This window comes from Podarcis vaucheri (assembly GCF_965113315.1).
Source record: "Podarcis vaucheri genome assembly, chromosome: 2".
Taxonomy (NCBI): domain Eukaryota; kingdom Metazoa; phylum Chordata; class Lepidosauria; order Squamata; family Lacertidae; genus Podarcis; species Podarcis vaucheri.
In genome coordinates, this window is record NC_138760.1 from 18,174,708 (window position 1) to 18,188,834 (window position 14,127).

At 47.6% G+C, this 14,127-nt stretch overlaps 2 protein-coding genes across 3 annotated transcripts in view; both read right to left on the reverse strand.

Annotated features, from left to right (window-relative positions):
• The window catches only part of SLC39A5 (solute carrier family 39 member 5), a 41,605-nt gene extending 40,857 nt beyond the window's left edge, over positions 1 to 748 (reverse strand). The window contains exon 1 of the mRNA XM_082212529.1: positions 642 to 748. The gene's annotated coding sequence lies outside the window, so the exon portion shown is untranslated. The remainder of the gene's footprint in view (positions 1 to 641) is intronic.
• A 1,760-nt stretch (positions 749 to 2,508) lies between these two features.
• The window catches only part of LOC309526406 (inactive dipeptidyl peptidase 10-like), a 55,937-nt gene continuing 44,318 nt past the window's right edge, over positions 2,509 to 14,127 (reverse strand). For both annotated transcript variants that reach the window (XM_082212451.1, XM_082212450.1), the window contains 6 exons: positions 10,865 to 10,919; positions 10,369 to 10,468; positions 9,636 to 9,694; positions 7,399 to 7,471; positions 4,807 to 4,883; positions 2,509 to 3,053 (listed from right to left, as the gene is read on the reverse strand). In XM_082212451.1, coding sequence (XP_082068577.1) covers positions 2,919 to 3,053; positions 4,807 to 4,883; positions 7,399 to 7,471; positions 9,636 to 9,694; positions 10,369 to 10,468; positions 10,865 to 10,919 — 499 coding nt within the window. In that variant the 3' untranslated portion in view covers positions 2,509 to 2,918. The remainder of the gene's footprint in view (positions 3,054 to 4,806; positions 4,884 to 7,398; positions 7,472 to 9,635; positions 9,695 to 10,368; positions 10,469 to 10,864; positions 10,920 to 14,127) is intronic.

The following is a 14,127-nucleotide window of genomic DNA, read 5'->3' on the forward strand; positions in this document are numbered from 1 at the left end:
GGGTCCCTCTTGGATCTGAGTGCAATAAAAGGAAATTGAGAGGGTAACATGCAACATAAGGAGCTCCCATACCTTTGTAGGGTAGGGAGAGACGGAAGGCGCTGCTTTTTTCACCTCTTCCAATTATGAGAAATTGTGCTCTCTGGAAATCTATTTTCCACCTAACAACTGAAAGTTACAACCCCCACCTTTGTTTGCAGAGACAGGATCCACTGCAAGGATCACCAAATATAAAGAGTGCCATGAAGATGCAATGGGTGAGGTTATCAGTTTGGGGGCGGATGTCCCACAAAGGGTTCTGAGAATAATAACAATTTATTCTTTATACCTCGCCCATTTGGCTGGGTGGCCTCGGGAAAACCTAATGGGGCATTCATTCGACAGAATGGTTCCTCTTCTGACATCTATAAGCCACACCTGCATGGACTGAATGGAGCTGCGGTTTGGAATTCCTCCTAAAAGAAACGGCATTTGTTTCTAAAATGCCAGTTGCAGGGATGACTTTAAGAAATCTCCTTTGGGTTTCCCCCAAAGAAAAGTCGAGTATCCGGAGCAAATTTTGGGATGGCTGCACGTGTGTGTTTGGAGGTTGGGCGAGTGGAGCCTGCAGCCTGCGGAAGATTTAAACTCAGACAAGTTACCTTGTTTTGTCAGCTTCTCAGGTGGTTGGGAAAGCCAGGTGTTGTCGCTCCTGGTGCTCGAAGGTCTGGCTGCCTGAATAGCTGCAAGGGTCAAAGGTCGCTGGGGCTCTATCCAGCTGCTGCTCGATGGACCTGGGAGTGGCAAACAGGAGGCAGGCAGCCCGGGGTCCAAGGAGGAGTTTGGAAAGCCAAGAGGCTGTCTGGGAATTGATGGCTGCAGCTCAAGGGTGAAGGAAAAATAAAAGGCTGAATGCAAAATGTCAGGTTGCCACCCCTCTGCAACCCATAGCTGTCAACTTACAGATTTGAAAATAAGGGATCAGCAGCCAAAATAAGGGATTTTAGTCAACCAGAAGCCAAACAAAGCCTCAAGTGGTTGTTCCCATAGCGCAGCAACCTGGCAAAGGGGATGCAGCAGGGAAAACCATTGTCACCTCTCCGCTGGGAAGCGCTGAGCAAAGGCGAGTCCCCAGGCAACGCGGCCGATTTGATCGGCACAAGGCATCCAGTCGTTCTTAGACTCCTTATTGGGTGAGCAACGCAGCCAAGCAACACAGCTGGAGCCTCTCTCCTCCCTGGCCAGCAGGCAGGGAAGGAGAGGAGCTGCTTCCTTTGAAACCCGGGAAATTTAAGGGACATCATCAATAAGGGACAGCAGCGGGACATGTGCTGGGATAAGGGACTGTCCCACCAAATAAGGGACGCTTGACAGCTATGCTGCAATCCCCAGCCTTTGTGCCTTTCCCTTGTGCCTACCATAGGGGGAAAGTTTTGAGATAACAGATGGTGTGCGCACTATACATTTAAAATACAAAATCTCCTGCAAAAAAAATCCCAATTCGCTGAGGGTGGTGGGAATTGTAGTTCTGAGAGGGGAAAACTACAGTTTCCAGGAATTTTTTTTTTTTTTTTAGGGAACCGTGTGCTTTAATTGATTTTAATTTGAAAGTATGGTTGTGTACACGGTCAAAGCGGCAGGAAAAGCTTTGCAAAAGGTACTTGCCAAAGGCTATCTAGCGAGTTCATAGAGGAAGCAGGGTTTCAATTGAGAACATTGCTGGCTTACAGATCAGGCAACAACTACACAATACAGCTCGGACGGTTAGAGCAGGGTGCTGATAATGGGGTGGCTGCATATTCCTGCACTGCAGTGGTTGGACTAGGTGATTCTCAGGGTGCCTTCCAGCTGTACAATTCCTTAATTCTATGATTCTACTGCTTCTCCACTGTTATGTACCGAGTTGAATAGGATCCAAAATGCAGCAGTCTGATTGGTCCTAGAATAGGATCCAGAATGCAGCAGTCTGATTGGTCCTAGAACAATAGGATCCAGAATGCAGCAGTCTGATTGGTCCTACAACAATAGGATCCAGAATGCAGCAGTCTGATTGGTCCTACAACAATAGGATTCGGAATGCAGCAGTCTGATTGGTCCTACAACAATAGGATCCAGAATGCAGCAGTCTGATTGGTCCACAGGAGCCACCCAATCCAGCTCCAGGTGGAAGTGAATCCGCAACCTGATTGGCTACAGGAGAATTCCGGAATTAGCCAATCACGTGGGGCCCACTGTGTAAACAATGTATATAAAGCAGACATTCTGGGGGAACTTTCATTCCTCCTCACCACTATGAGCTGAATAAAGAGCATGAAATCCCCTTTCGACTCCGAGTATATTTCATCCACATTCATGGAAACTTTGGGGGAAAGAACTGTGAAGGATCTTTAACAAAACTGCTGGTCCTTGCAGGGCTGTATATACTCTTTGCTGACAAAAGACTGGGCGGGAGGGGAGGAGGGAATAGCAATTCTGCAGCAAAGGGGCCCGAACTTTTCTCTGTTGTAATAAAAGCTCACACGACGGGAGTGACTTTGAATAGGTTTGCCTACGTTTCATAGCTCGTTATGCTTCTCTGCTATTCTTTTGCATGGGCAAAGGGAATAAATAAGGCATATGGAATAAATACCCACCATCCCTTGACCACTAGAAGTCCCTCCCCCTGGCTGTGGGAGTCTCATGCACACGCATACATTTTAAAAAGCTGTCTTCGCAGTCCCAAGGGGTGGAAATGCGTTGGGGGTCTTTAAGTAAAACCAGGGGTCCTTAGGAGGACGTGATCGGCAGCGCCAAGCTATGTGCTTAATGCAGAACACACAAAAAGTGCAGGTCCGTGGGATGTGCAAAAGTGCTGCCGTGAGTTGCCAGCGCAGCAAAGAAAAGGGCAAGTGAAATCAGCAGCAGCTGGCGATCCTCAGTGTCCCTCACTGGGAAAAACACTACGGGTCCTCATCTTCCTCAGATAACAGATGTGCATGCTTCGGATCCTCAAAGCAGCTCCGAAAGAAGGAGACGAGCCTCTGGCTCAGGTGGCGCTGGCTGGACTCAAATGTGTGGCCTTCATCTGGGTAGATCTGTGGAACAGATACCACAAGGTTAGGGAAGTTTCCTTTTTTATTCTATAGCACCATCAGTTTGGCACGACGCTTTAACACAATACCAGGGGGACCTTACAATCTGGAATGTTTTCTGGCAATCCTGAATAGGCACACATGGAAAACAACCTCCAGTTATCTTTTTCATTCTGCATTCACAATTTGTGCTCAACATGGCATCCCAGCTTTTGTACGTTGCTGCTTTTGTTGCTTCTTGTCCTTATTAGTCACTTCTCTTTCTTTCTTTTACAAAAAGTAAACTCAAAGCAACTCGCAATACAGTCGTACCTCGGAAGTCGAACAAAATCCATTCCGGAAGTGTGTTCGACTTCCAAAACGTTCGGAAACCAAGGCGCGGCTTCCGATTGGCTGCAGGAATCTCCCGCAGCCAATCAGAACCCGCAGAGGACATTCGGGTTCCAAATAACGTTTGCAAACCGGAACACTCGCTTCCGGGTTTGCAGCGTTCGGGAGCCAAAACGTTCGACTCGCAAGGCGTTTGACTTCCGAGGTACGACTGTACCAAAAAATAAAAAATTCCCATTTATCATATTTTTTGCTCTATAGGATGCACCGGACCATAGGAGGGGGAGAATAGGAATACAAAAATCTCCCCCTCTCTGCTCAGCGCCCCTTCAGCGAAGCGGCAGGAGAAACGGAGCCCCTTCCATTTCTCCTCCCGCTTCACTGAAGGGGCGCTGTGCAGAGAGGGAAAACTGTGCAGCGCCTCTCCAGTGAAGCGAAGCCAGGAGAGCAAGAGGGATTGGTATGCACCGACCCCTCTCGCTCTCCAGGCTTCAGGCGGATATCCGCAAGCCTTTGGAGTGCAGTGGGAACTCCTGCTGCGCTCCGAAGGCTTGCGGATAGCTGCCTGAAGCCCCCGGAGCGCAGCGGAAGTTCCCGCTGCCCTCCGGGGGCTTCAGGCGGCTTCAGCAAAAGCAACGCGAAGCCTCCGGAGCACAGGGGGGGAGCTCTCCCTCTGCACTTTGGAGGCTTCGCATTGCTATCGCTGAAGCCAAGGAGCCTGCATTCCCTCCATAAGACACACACACACATTTCCCCTTAATTTTTGAAGGGGGAAAAGTGCGTCCTATAGAGCGAAAAATATGGTAAATCTGAAATAAAAGCATAAGATGTTAATATACATAAAAGTACCACCACCCTCTGGAAAAAAGCATCCAAATTGGATCAGAACCACTGCACAGTGGTACCGAACCCCGCTTCCCAACAGCTGCTCCAGAAAGATGCTCTAATCAATGGTATCAAATGCCACCTGGAAATCAAGGAGAATTAACAGGAACACACGCCCTCCCCCCCGGTCTCTCTCCCAACAGAGGTAATCAGACAGAGCGACCACTACCGTTTGCAACCTGAAACTGTTTTGGGTTGGTCAGATTGCTTCATTTCCAATTGGTTTTTCCTGAAATCCCGTAACTTTACATTACCGCTAATGTTTCAGTGTGTATGTGGGGGGGGGGGGTTGCCTTGCTTTTGTTGCATCACAGTTCAGGAGTGCCCCTCCACACAGCGATAATGCAGCAATGTTGTAGAAACATCACAAAACATCTTAATAAGGAAGAATGATGCATGGAGGGTTCAGCATAAAATCACCTCCAGCATAATTGCAGAATACACTCGCAAAAAAAAAGAAAAACCCACACCAGTCTGGTGGGGCACAAGGAGCAGTTCCTCGCTGCCAGAAACCTGGTCCCCCTTTCCTAATCAATCCTACCTGGGTAGTGTAGTTGTTAGACTCCGCAGCTAGAAGCCGGATAAGAAGTTCAGCTGTATGTTGGAAATGCACTGTGGCTGCCAGAGGAAAGAGGGAGAATGTGAGACAATGGATAGCACATCTGATTGGCATCTGTCTGTCTCTCTGTAGGCTCCCTTCTGAACGGCCAATTAGGAGTAAGAGACAGTGGCGTAGCGTGGGTTGTCAGCACCCGGGGCAAGGCAAGTAATTTGCGCCCCTAACCCGTGGATTTGCGCCCCCTAACCCATGGATTTGTGCCCCCTAACCCTAACCCCCAGATGTTACGCCCGGTGCGGCCGGCCCCCCCTGCACCCCCCACACTACGCCACTGGTAAGAGAAACTGGCGACAAGAAGGGATGACTTTGGCATATGGAAAAACCAGTTCTAGCATGGATAGAGCCATCTGTCATGGACACGTTATAAGAATTCTAAGGTCTCAAATATAAATTAAATGTACATAAATGTACAAGGCAAACACATACATAAGTATATAAACCACGTGTCTGAAATGGAACAGGAGAACAATATTGAAGCCCTTTTGACTCTCCCAGTGACCTCAAATATTCCTCTGCAGTAAGGGAGGGAAATGGGAAAACCTTCCCATTGCCTTTTCAGTTGCAAATCCTGTCTTAAGGGCATATTTGTGTATGAATAGGGTGAGTCTTTGACCTGGATTCAGGAATTAAAGTATTAACCATCCACAAAAGAATGGCCAGGCTGCCCATGTAAAGCAATCAGTGACCATTAACAGACATCCTGGCAGACAGGATACACCTGGTGATGTATGTAGGATGGGGGTGGTGGTCTTGGGCTACAGGGTGGGCAATTTCAGAAAGTCTATATAAGGGCTTGCGCACTATTGTTCAGGGTTCTCCTCCCTCCTGCATGTGGCAAGTTGCAACAGTTTAATAAAGATCAGGCTTACTAACTGCTTTGCTTCTCAATATACTCTGGTTGGTCTCTGTTATTTTCTCCTACTGATGGGGAACGCATTTAAGGACTTTATACTGGCTCTTGGACACCCCATAAGGGAAAAAGGAACAGGTTTTTTCTTATAACAAATGCCTTAGCTGAGATTCCTACATTGCAGGGGGTTGACCCTAGGAGTCCCTTCCAACTCTGTGATCATTCCTGGAGAGAAAAACCACTTAACTAGGGGTGGGAAACCGGGGCCTGAGTCTAATTTCATGCATAAAGGTAAAGGGACCCCGACCGTTAGGTCCAGTTGCAGACGACTCTGGGGTTGCAGTGCTCATCTCGCTTTACTGGCTGAGGGAGCCGGCATACAGCTTCCGGGTCATGTGGCCAGCATGACTAAGCCGCTTCTGGCGAACCAGAGCAGCACAGGGAAATGCCATTTACCTTCCCACCAGAGGTATTTATCTACTTGCACTTTGACGTGCTTTCGAACTGCTAGGTGGGCAGGAGCAGGGACCAAGCAATGGGAGCTCACCCCATCGCGGGGATTTGAACCACCAACCTTCTGATCAGCAGGTCCTAGGCTCTGTGGTTTAACCCACAGCGCCACCCGCGTCCCTTAATTTCATGCATACCTTGGACTAATTTCACAAGGGTTCCGAAGAAGCAGAGGTGAGGGGGAACATAAGGGGAAATGACACACATGCACACATGCAAAAGTGCCTTACCCACTTTTGGCTCTGGCCCCAACCACTGCCAACGTGCGCCCCCCTGTACTCCCTACTGCGGCTTCTCCCTCACCTCCCCACTCCAGCGGCAGGAACAAGGGGAAGGAACCATGGCTTCCACTGCCCGTGCTCTTTCCTTGTGGGCAGATGCACAGACTGGACCCAAAGGAAGAGCACATAGACAAATGGGCAGAAAAGTATAAGGAAGAGGTAAGCCAACTCAGGGAGGGAACCCATTAAGGGCATTGCTCCCAAGGGGAAAACATGGGAAAGGTCTGCCTGTAGCTCAGTGGTAGAACATGTGCTTTGTGCACAGAAGGTAAAGGTAAAGGTCCCCTGGATGGTTAAGTCCAGTCAAAGGTAACTATGGGGTTGCAGCGCTCATCTTGCTTTCAGGCCAAGGGAACCGGCGTTTGTCCACAGACAACTTTCCGGGTCATGTGGCCAGCATGGCTAAGCGCCTCTGGCGCAATGGAACACCGTGACGGAACCCAGAGTGCACTGAAACATTGTTTACCTTTCCGCCACAGCAGTACCTATTTATCTACTTGCATTGGTGTGCTTTCGAACTGCTAGGTTGGCAGGAGATGGAACAGAGCAATGGGAGCTCACTCCATCATGGGAATTCGAACTGCCGACCTTCCAATTGGCTAGCTCAAGAGGCTCAGTGGTTCAGACCACAGCGCCAGCATCTCCAGGTAGATCTAGGAGAGTCCTCTGTCTGAAATCCTGGAGATCCACTGACAGAGTGCAGAAGGTATTATAAGGCCCCTTCCTATCTTCCTGTATAAGGAGGCAACTGGGAAGGAGCCCATTCCAGTACATTGTTCCCAGCTCCACCCCCAAACCCTCGAGTCAACCTGGAGATCATTGTTAGGGATGGGATGGGCGAGTGGGAGAGTCAATGGAGAGGTCAAACCTTACCATCTCCAGTTCCGTGGGCAAGGAGGACATTTCTGTCCTTGAGGTGGGGTGCTTCTTCCAACACAGAGGCCATCTGGAGGGAGGAAAAGGAAAAGGGTGGAAGAGGCAGGAACGAAGCACCAAAATATCTGTCTCCCTCCCCACTGCCCCTTTGCAGCAGCAACAGGGAAAGCTTTTCCTGCACAATCAGGTTATAAATCAGGAGTGCACTTGTGCCAGCAGGAATTGGAGGCAAGTGCCAGCAGCCCAACCTCTGCACGGACATGTTGCAGGTTCCAGCAAATCACACATGGATTCACAGCTGGCCAAAAAATAATAATTGGTGATTTCGTGGGGCAGGTGGAATGGGGAAGCTGGCAGCCACTGAGGAGGTAGCAGCAGAGAAACGGGTTCAAAATGTAACAGCTCATTTTCTTTCCATTTCCTTTCTTCTTTCTTCTCTGGGTCCCAGCAAATGAAGAATGGGTACAAAAACTTATGGGATATACAGAAATGGCAAAACTTACCGGAGAAATAAGAAATCAAGATCACAAGCTTTTTATAAAAGAATGGAAATGGTTTATGGGATATTTACAAACGAACTGTAAACAGATAAGAACATTGGCAGGATTATTGTAATCACCCGCAGTTTTATAAGAGTATATATTTAAAGTAGATGGATAAATGAACAAATTAAGTTAATTTGGATATGCATAAAATATTAGAAATAAATTTAACGAACCGCAGAAAGAGGGGGAAGGAAGTCAAGTTTTGAAATGTTAAAATGATTGTAAAATTACTGAAATGTATAAAACTGAAAATCATAAAAAAACAACGAAATGTAACAGCTCAGGATTCTGTGTTTGCCAGCTCAGCTGTGAGCCTGCACTGCATCGGTGATATGTTAGGCCTTCTTTTTACAATGGCATCACTTAATTTTTTTTCATTCACAGTGGTGTTTTATTGTTTTGTGTGCGAGTTTTACTGCAAACTTCTGCAAGCACTCTTTGACCTAGACAGTGGGGGGGGGGAGGGGTAGGGATTTTCAGAAATTAATACGGTTAAATAAAGCGAATCTTCCTCCTAAAGGATACTGGGAATATTGCCTACCTCTCAACAGGGCTACAATTCGCAGCACTCTTAGTAAACTACAGTCCCCAAGAGTCTTCAGGGGACATAGTAAAGGTAAAGGGACCCCTGACCATTAGGTCCAGTCGTGGACGACTCTGGGGTTGTGGCGCTCATCTCGCTTTATTGGCCGAGAGAGCTGGCGTACAGCTTCCGTGTCATGTGGCCAGCATGACTAAGCCGCTTCTGGTGAACCAGAGCAGCGCATGGAAACGCCGTTTACCTTCCCACCGGAGCGGTACCTATTTATCTACTTGTACTTTGACATGCTTTTGAACTGCTAGGTTGACAGGAGCTGGGACCGAGCAACGGGAGCTCACCCCGTCGCAGGGATTTGAACCGCCGACCTTCTGATCGGCGAGTCCTAGGCTCTGTGGTTTAACCCACAGCGCCACCCGCGTCCTTTCGGGGGACGTAGAGTCATTTAAATGTATGATAAAGTTGGGAGAGTGTGGGAGAAATCTCTCCACCTGAAAAAGGCAGTAGGGCAAGTAACACTCGCGCACACTGGGAAAGAAAAAGTTGGACTTGGTTCACACAACCTGAGCATGCCAGTGTTGCTTGCAGATTCAGGGGGCTTCTCTGCGAAAGGGGCCGTCAGGTAATGCTTGAGAAATAAGACCTGCCAGACCAGTGCTGGATTAACATATAAGCTAAACAAGCTATAGCTTAGGGCCCCACTCTCTTGGGGGCCCCCAAAAAAATTAAAGGGGGGAAAAACCCTGGATGTACATTTCCAAAATATAAGATAACCAAAAAAATAAAACAGCAACAGTGTATTGTGTTGTGTATGTAATGGGCTCCACCTGCTAGCCTGCTCCCTAAAATATCACTGGTTTGCTCATTTCTATATATAGGGTGTCTACATTCTGCATGTGCAAATAGCTTTAGATACCTATTAGGCCCATAAATTACCATACAGCATATATTCAAAAACAGCGACAATTTTGTTATTGACAAAAGACAGCTGGACATATAAAGGGCCCCATTACCTTTAGTACCTTCTGGCCTCATCAAAGCTAAATCTGGCCCTGTGCCAGACCCTACCTCATTCAGTACCCAAGAAGGGGTGGGAGGGAGCAGAGGAAGGCATAAGTAACAGCCCCTATTTCCTGCTCCTTTCTCCATACCGTGTAAGCAGCATCTTCCCTGGCAGGGATCCCCAGGTAGCGTTCAGAGAAGGTGGCAGCTGTGGCAAGAGACAGAGTTAAGGGATCTTTGGAGTCGCTTCTTCCAATAAACACCTCCCCAGTACAACTGCAGAACCCCAAAGCAGTGAAATGGACAATGAGACTTGACTGGAGGTCCGTCGTCACCTCTCCCCCCGGTAATATAAAAATTTAATAATTATTATTTCGACCCCGCCCATCTGGCTGCGTTTCCCCAGCCACTCTGGGCCGCTCCCAACAGAATTAAAAGCACGATAAAACATCAAGCATTAAAAACTTTCCTCAACAGAGCTGCCTTCAGGTGTGTTTTAGAAAAGTCAGGTAGTTGTTTATTTCCTTGAAATCTGATGGGAGGGCGTTCCACAGGACGGGCGCCACCACCGAGAAGGCCCTCTGCCTGGTTCCCTGTAACCTCACTTCTCGCAGTGAGGGAACTACCAGAAGGCCCTCGGAGCCGAACCTCAGTGTCCAGGCAGAATGATGGGGGTGGAGATGCTGCTTCAGGTATACTGGGCCGAGGCCATAGCAGGTCCAAGGTTTTGTTGCTTCACCGTTGTATTTTCCAGTGAAACTGCATGATTTATACATGCAGCAGAATTCATCCCTTTTCACAGAGTATATCGTGGTGCAAAATTTAGATTCCTTTTTTTTTAAGAAAAAGAAAGAAAACCAGACCGTCTCTACCGCTACTCACCGTGGAAACGGAAGCTAGTAATGGGTGCCACACCAGTTCCGCATTTAAAGAGGTCTTCCGCTGTTGCCATGAGCTTCAGTGCTAAAAAGCCTCCATAGGCCTACACAAAAGCAAACATACATTTTATTTTTCATTCATTCAAAACGTTTTATTCCATGTTTCAATTTTTTTTTAAAGCAGCGTGCCGTGTAACACTTTGAACTTTTAAAAGAACTATCGCAGCTTGAAAACAACAGCAACAAAACCGCAAACGAAATTTCAATCGGCAGCACATCATTTAAATCAGGGTTGGGGAACCTGCTGTTCCACTCTTGTTAGACTACAACACCCATCACCGCTGCCCATGCAAGCTGGGGCTGATGGGTGTTGGAATCCAACAACATCTAGGAAGGCCACGAGTTCCCCATCTTTGACACAAGGTATGAAATGTGTGGCCGCAGGGTGCAGGCACAGAGGAGCATCATGTTCTCAGGAGGCAGAGGACCATGTGATTTACCTTCCCGTAGACGGCTGTGCGCCTGCGATCCACGTATGGAAGCTGTAGCAGCCACCTGCAACACAAGGAGGGGGAAACATGTTTGTGCAACCTGACGCTCCTGGCATCATCTACCAGCCGCCACCACTGCCCTTCTCCCTGGCTGTGCATTTCCTTTGTGTGTGTGTATGATTTTTATTAAGTTTTCTATTTTACAACTTAAAATATTCATTAAACAACCTGAAAATGTCAATGGCTTCCCTTCTTCGCTTTCCATGGTTCAATTTGCATATCATAAATCCCTGAATATTTTACATAAACTAAACTATTCAGTAAAAAGGGACGCGGGTGGCGCTGTGGTCTAAACCACTGAGCTTCTTGGGCTTGCTGATCAGAAGGTTGGCAGTTTGAATCCCCGCGGCAGAGTGAGCTCCCGTTGCTCGGTCCCTGCTCCTACCAACCTAGCAGTTTGAAAGCACGCCAAAAAGTGCAAGTAGATAAATAGGTACCGCTCTGGCAGGAAGGTAAACAGCGTTTCCGTGTGCTGCTCTGGTTTCGGTGTTCCGTTGTGCCAGAAGCAGCCAGAAGCTGGCCGCATGACCCGGAAGCACTGTCTATGGACAAACGCCGGCTCCCTCGGCCTGTAAAACAAGATGAGCACCGCAACCCCAGAGTTGTCTGCGACTGGACTTAACTGTCAGGGGTCCTTTACCTTTTTAAACCATTCAGTAGTCAATTAGTACATCCATCAAAACTTGTTTAGGGAAGCTTTTAATGTTTAATAGGTTATTGTATTTTAGTGTTTTGTTGGAAGCCGCCTAGAATGGCTAGGGAAACTCAGCTAGATGGGCGGGGTATAAATAATAAATAAATTATTGTTGTTGTTGTTGTTGTTGTTGTTTACACTGTTGAATTTATCTTAATGCTGCCAATGTTTTCAAGTGTACAGTTTCCCCCACTATATTCAATAAACATTTTCCCAATCTTTTTCAAACTTATGTTCTACTTGTTCTCTTATTCTATATGTTCGGTCCGCAAGCTGCACATATTCCATCAGTTTAAGTTGCCATTTTTCTTTAGTTGGGACCTCACTCATTTTCCATTTTGGGGCTAACGAAACATGGGATGTAATAGTAGCACACATAAATAGTCTTTTCCACCCACCGCCCATAGGTTCAAATCTCCAAAACAGCCCCATGCCTTTAGCTCCTTCTTTCATGTTAAATCCCTTGCTGCAGAACTGCAACAAATCAATGTGTTGATGTGGGTGGGTGGTTGTGCACATGAATGCTTCCCAATCTTATCTGGTCTCTGTCATTGGTCCCTCATAATATCAGATAGGCAGGAGGGTCAGGGACTCGGAGCATCAGCAAAGGGGAAAAAATAATGAATTCCTTACTTCCAAAGTGCAAAGGGAACAATAGGGACATTGCTTTGCTAAGCCCCAACTAAGCAGTTGCAAAAAAGTGAGTAAGCCTTTTAAGCTCATTGAAATTCTTAATCAGGTTGGATGTCAAATACAAAAAATGTGGAGAGGTGAAGAGGGGAAAATTATGCTGCTGGGCAAGACTGAGGGGGAAAGCCCTAGTCTGCAGAGTGTAATAGTATTAAAATGCGATGGGGGAAATGTTGTGCAGACTGCAAACCGAAATCCGGTTACTGAAGAGTGAGTCCTACTGAACTTCACAGGGCTTAGGTAAAGGGACCCCTGACCATTAGGTCCAGTCATGGCCGACTCTGGGGTTGTGGCACTCATCTCGCTTTATTGGCCAAGGGAGCCAGCATACAGCTTCCGGGTCATGTGGCTTGCAGGACTAAGCCGCTTCTGGCGAACCAGAGCAGCGCACAGAAACGCCATTTACCTTCCTGCTGGAGCGGTACCTATTTATCTACTTGCACTTGGACGTGCTTTCAAACCGCTAGGTTGGCAGGAGCTGGGACCGAGCAATGGGAGCTCACCCCGTCGCGGGGATTTGAACCTCCAACCTTCTGATCAGCAAGTCCTAGGCTCTGTGGTTTAACGCACAGCGCCACCCGCGTCCCATCTTCACAGGGCTTACTTCTGAGTGTATATATGCAGTGGTACCTTGGTTTTCAAACGTCTTGGAAGTCGAACATTTTGGTTTTCAAACACCGAAAACCCGGAAGCAAATGCTTCCGTTTTTTGAACGAATGTCAGAAGTCAAATAGCTTCCACTGAGTTTTCTTCAATTTTCTCTATTGAATTAGCGCCTCAGTTTTTGAACGTTTCGGAAGCCGAACGGTCTTAAGGAACGGATTATGTTCAAAAACCGAGGTACCACTGTATATACATAGCATTGCCCTGCAATTTAGGATACAGGCCATGCTTGGCACAAAAAGATCTCCAGCTGCATGAAAGGCTGTGGAGACAAATAAGTAAAGCTGCAATCCCTTTTGAAATAGGAAAAGCGGAAAGAGTTGGATCTGCCTCTTGTCTCAAGGGATGATCGTGACTGGCTGATACGGAAGTAGTGATCAAATTTTTTTCTTTCAACTGGTGTGCAGACCCAGGAGCGGGAGATAGGTTTGGAATTACTGGCTCACATCCCATAATCTATCCTGTGGAACAGGGGTCACTAACGTGGTGCCCACGGGCACCAGCGTGCCCACCAGGACCTCCTATTAAGCCCACAAAAGATCTCAGTAAACATCTCAAAAATCCATAATGCACAAGAGACTGTTTGCTCTTCTTGCTCAGTTCCTGGTTGAATTAGCTCAGCTTCTCCTACACTGAGAACACCTCCCCCTCTTTAAACATGCCTACATTTAACTGGATGCCAAGATAGGACACCCACCCTCTCTCCCATTCTGAGCAGGAGAAGGACGCAAAAAACTTCTCTTTGTTTGAGCGCACAGTGATGGCTGATGGAGGTGCACGTTCCCCACTGAAGGGGCTGATTCTGTCTTCTTCTGCTCTTTTAGATGTGGCGGCCATTTTGTTTTACGCTACACCCGCCCCCCATTTTGTGACTGGCACCCATGGCACACTCTCAAAATTCCAAATCTGCCCACTGGCCCCCCAACCTCAGTGAACCCTGCTGTAGACCCAAGACATTTTGCTGCTTGAGGCAGAGCTTCTGTCTCCTTTCCAACCCTAGGTTCATCGTCCCCAAGACTGGCTAAGTTATTTGGCACCTGAGACAGAAAAGCTCACAACTGCCTCTCTCGCTGCTGGCAAAAATAGAACAACGATAAATCGACGAGCAAAGACTTTGCCGTCCCTTTCAGAGTACGCCCAAAACCAGCTTCCTCACTCTACCTAA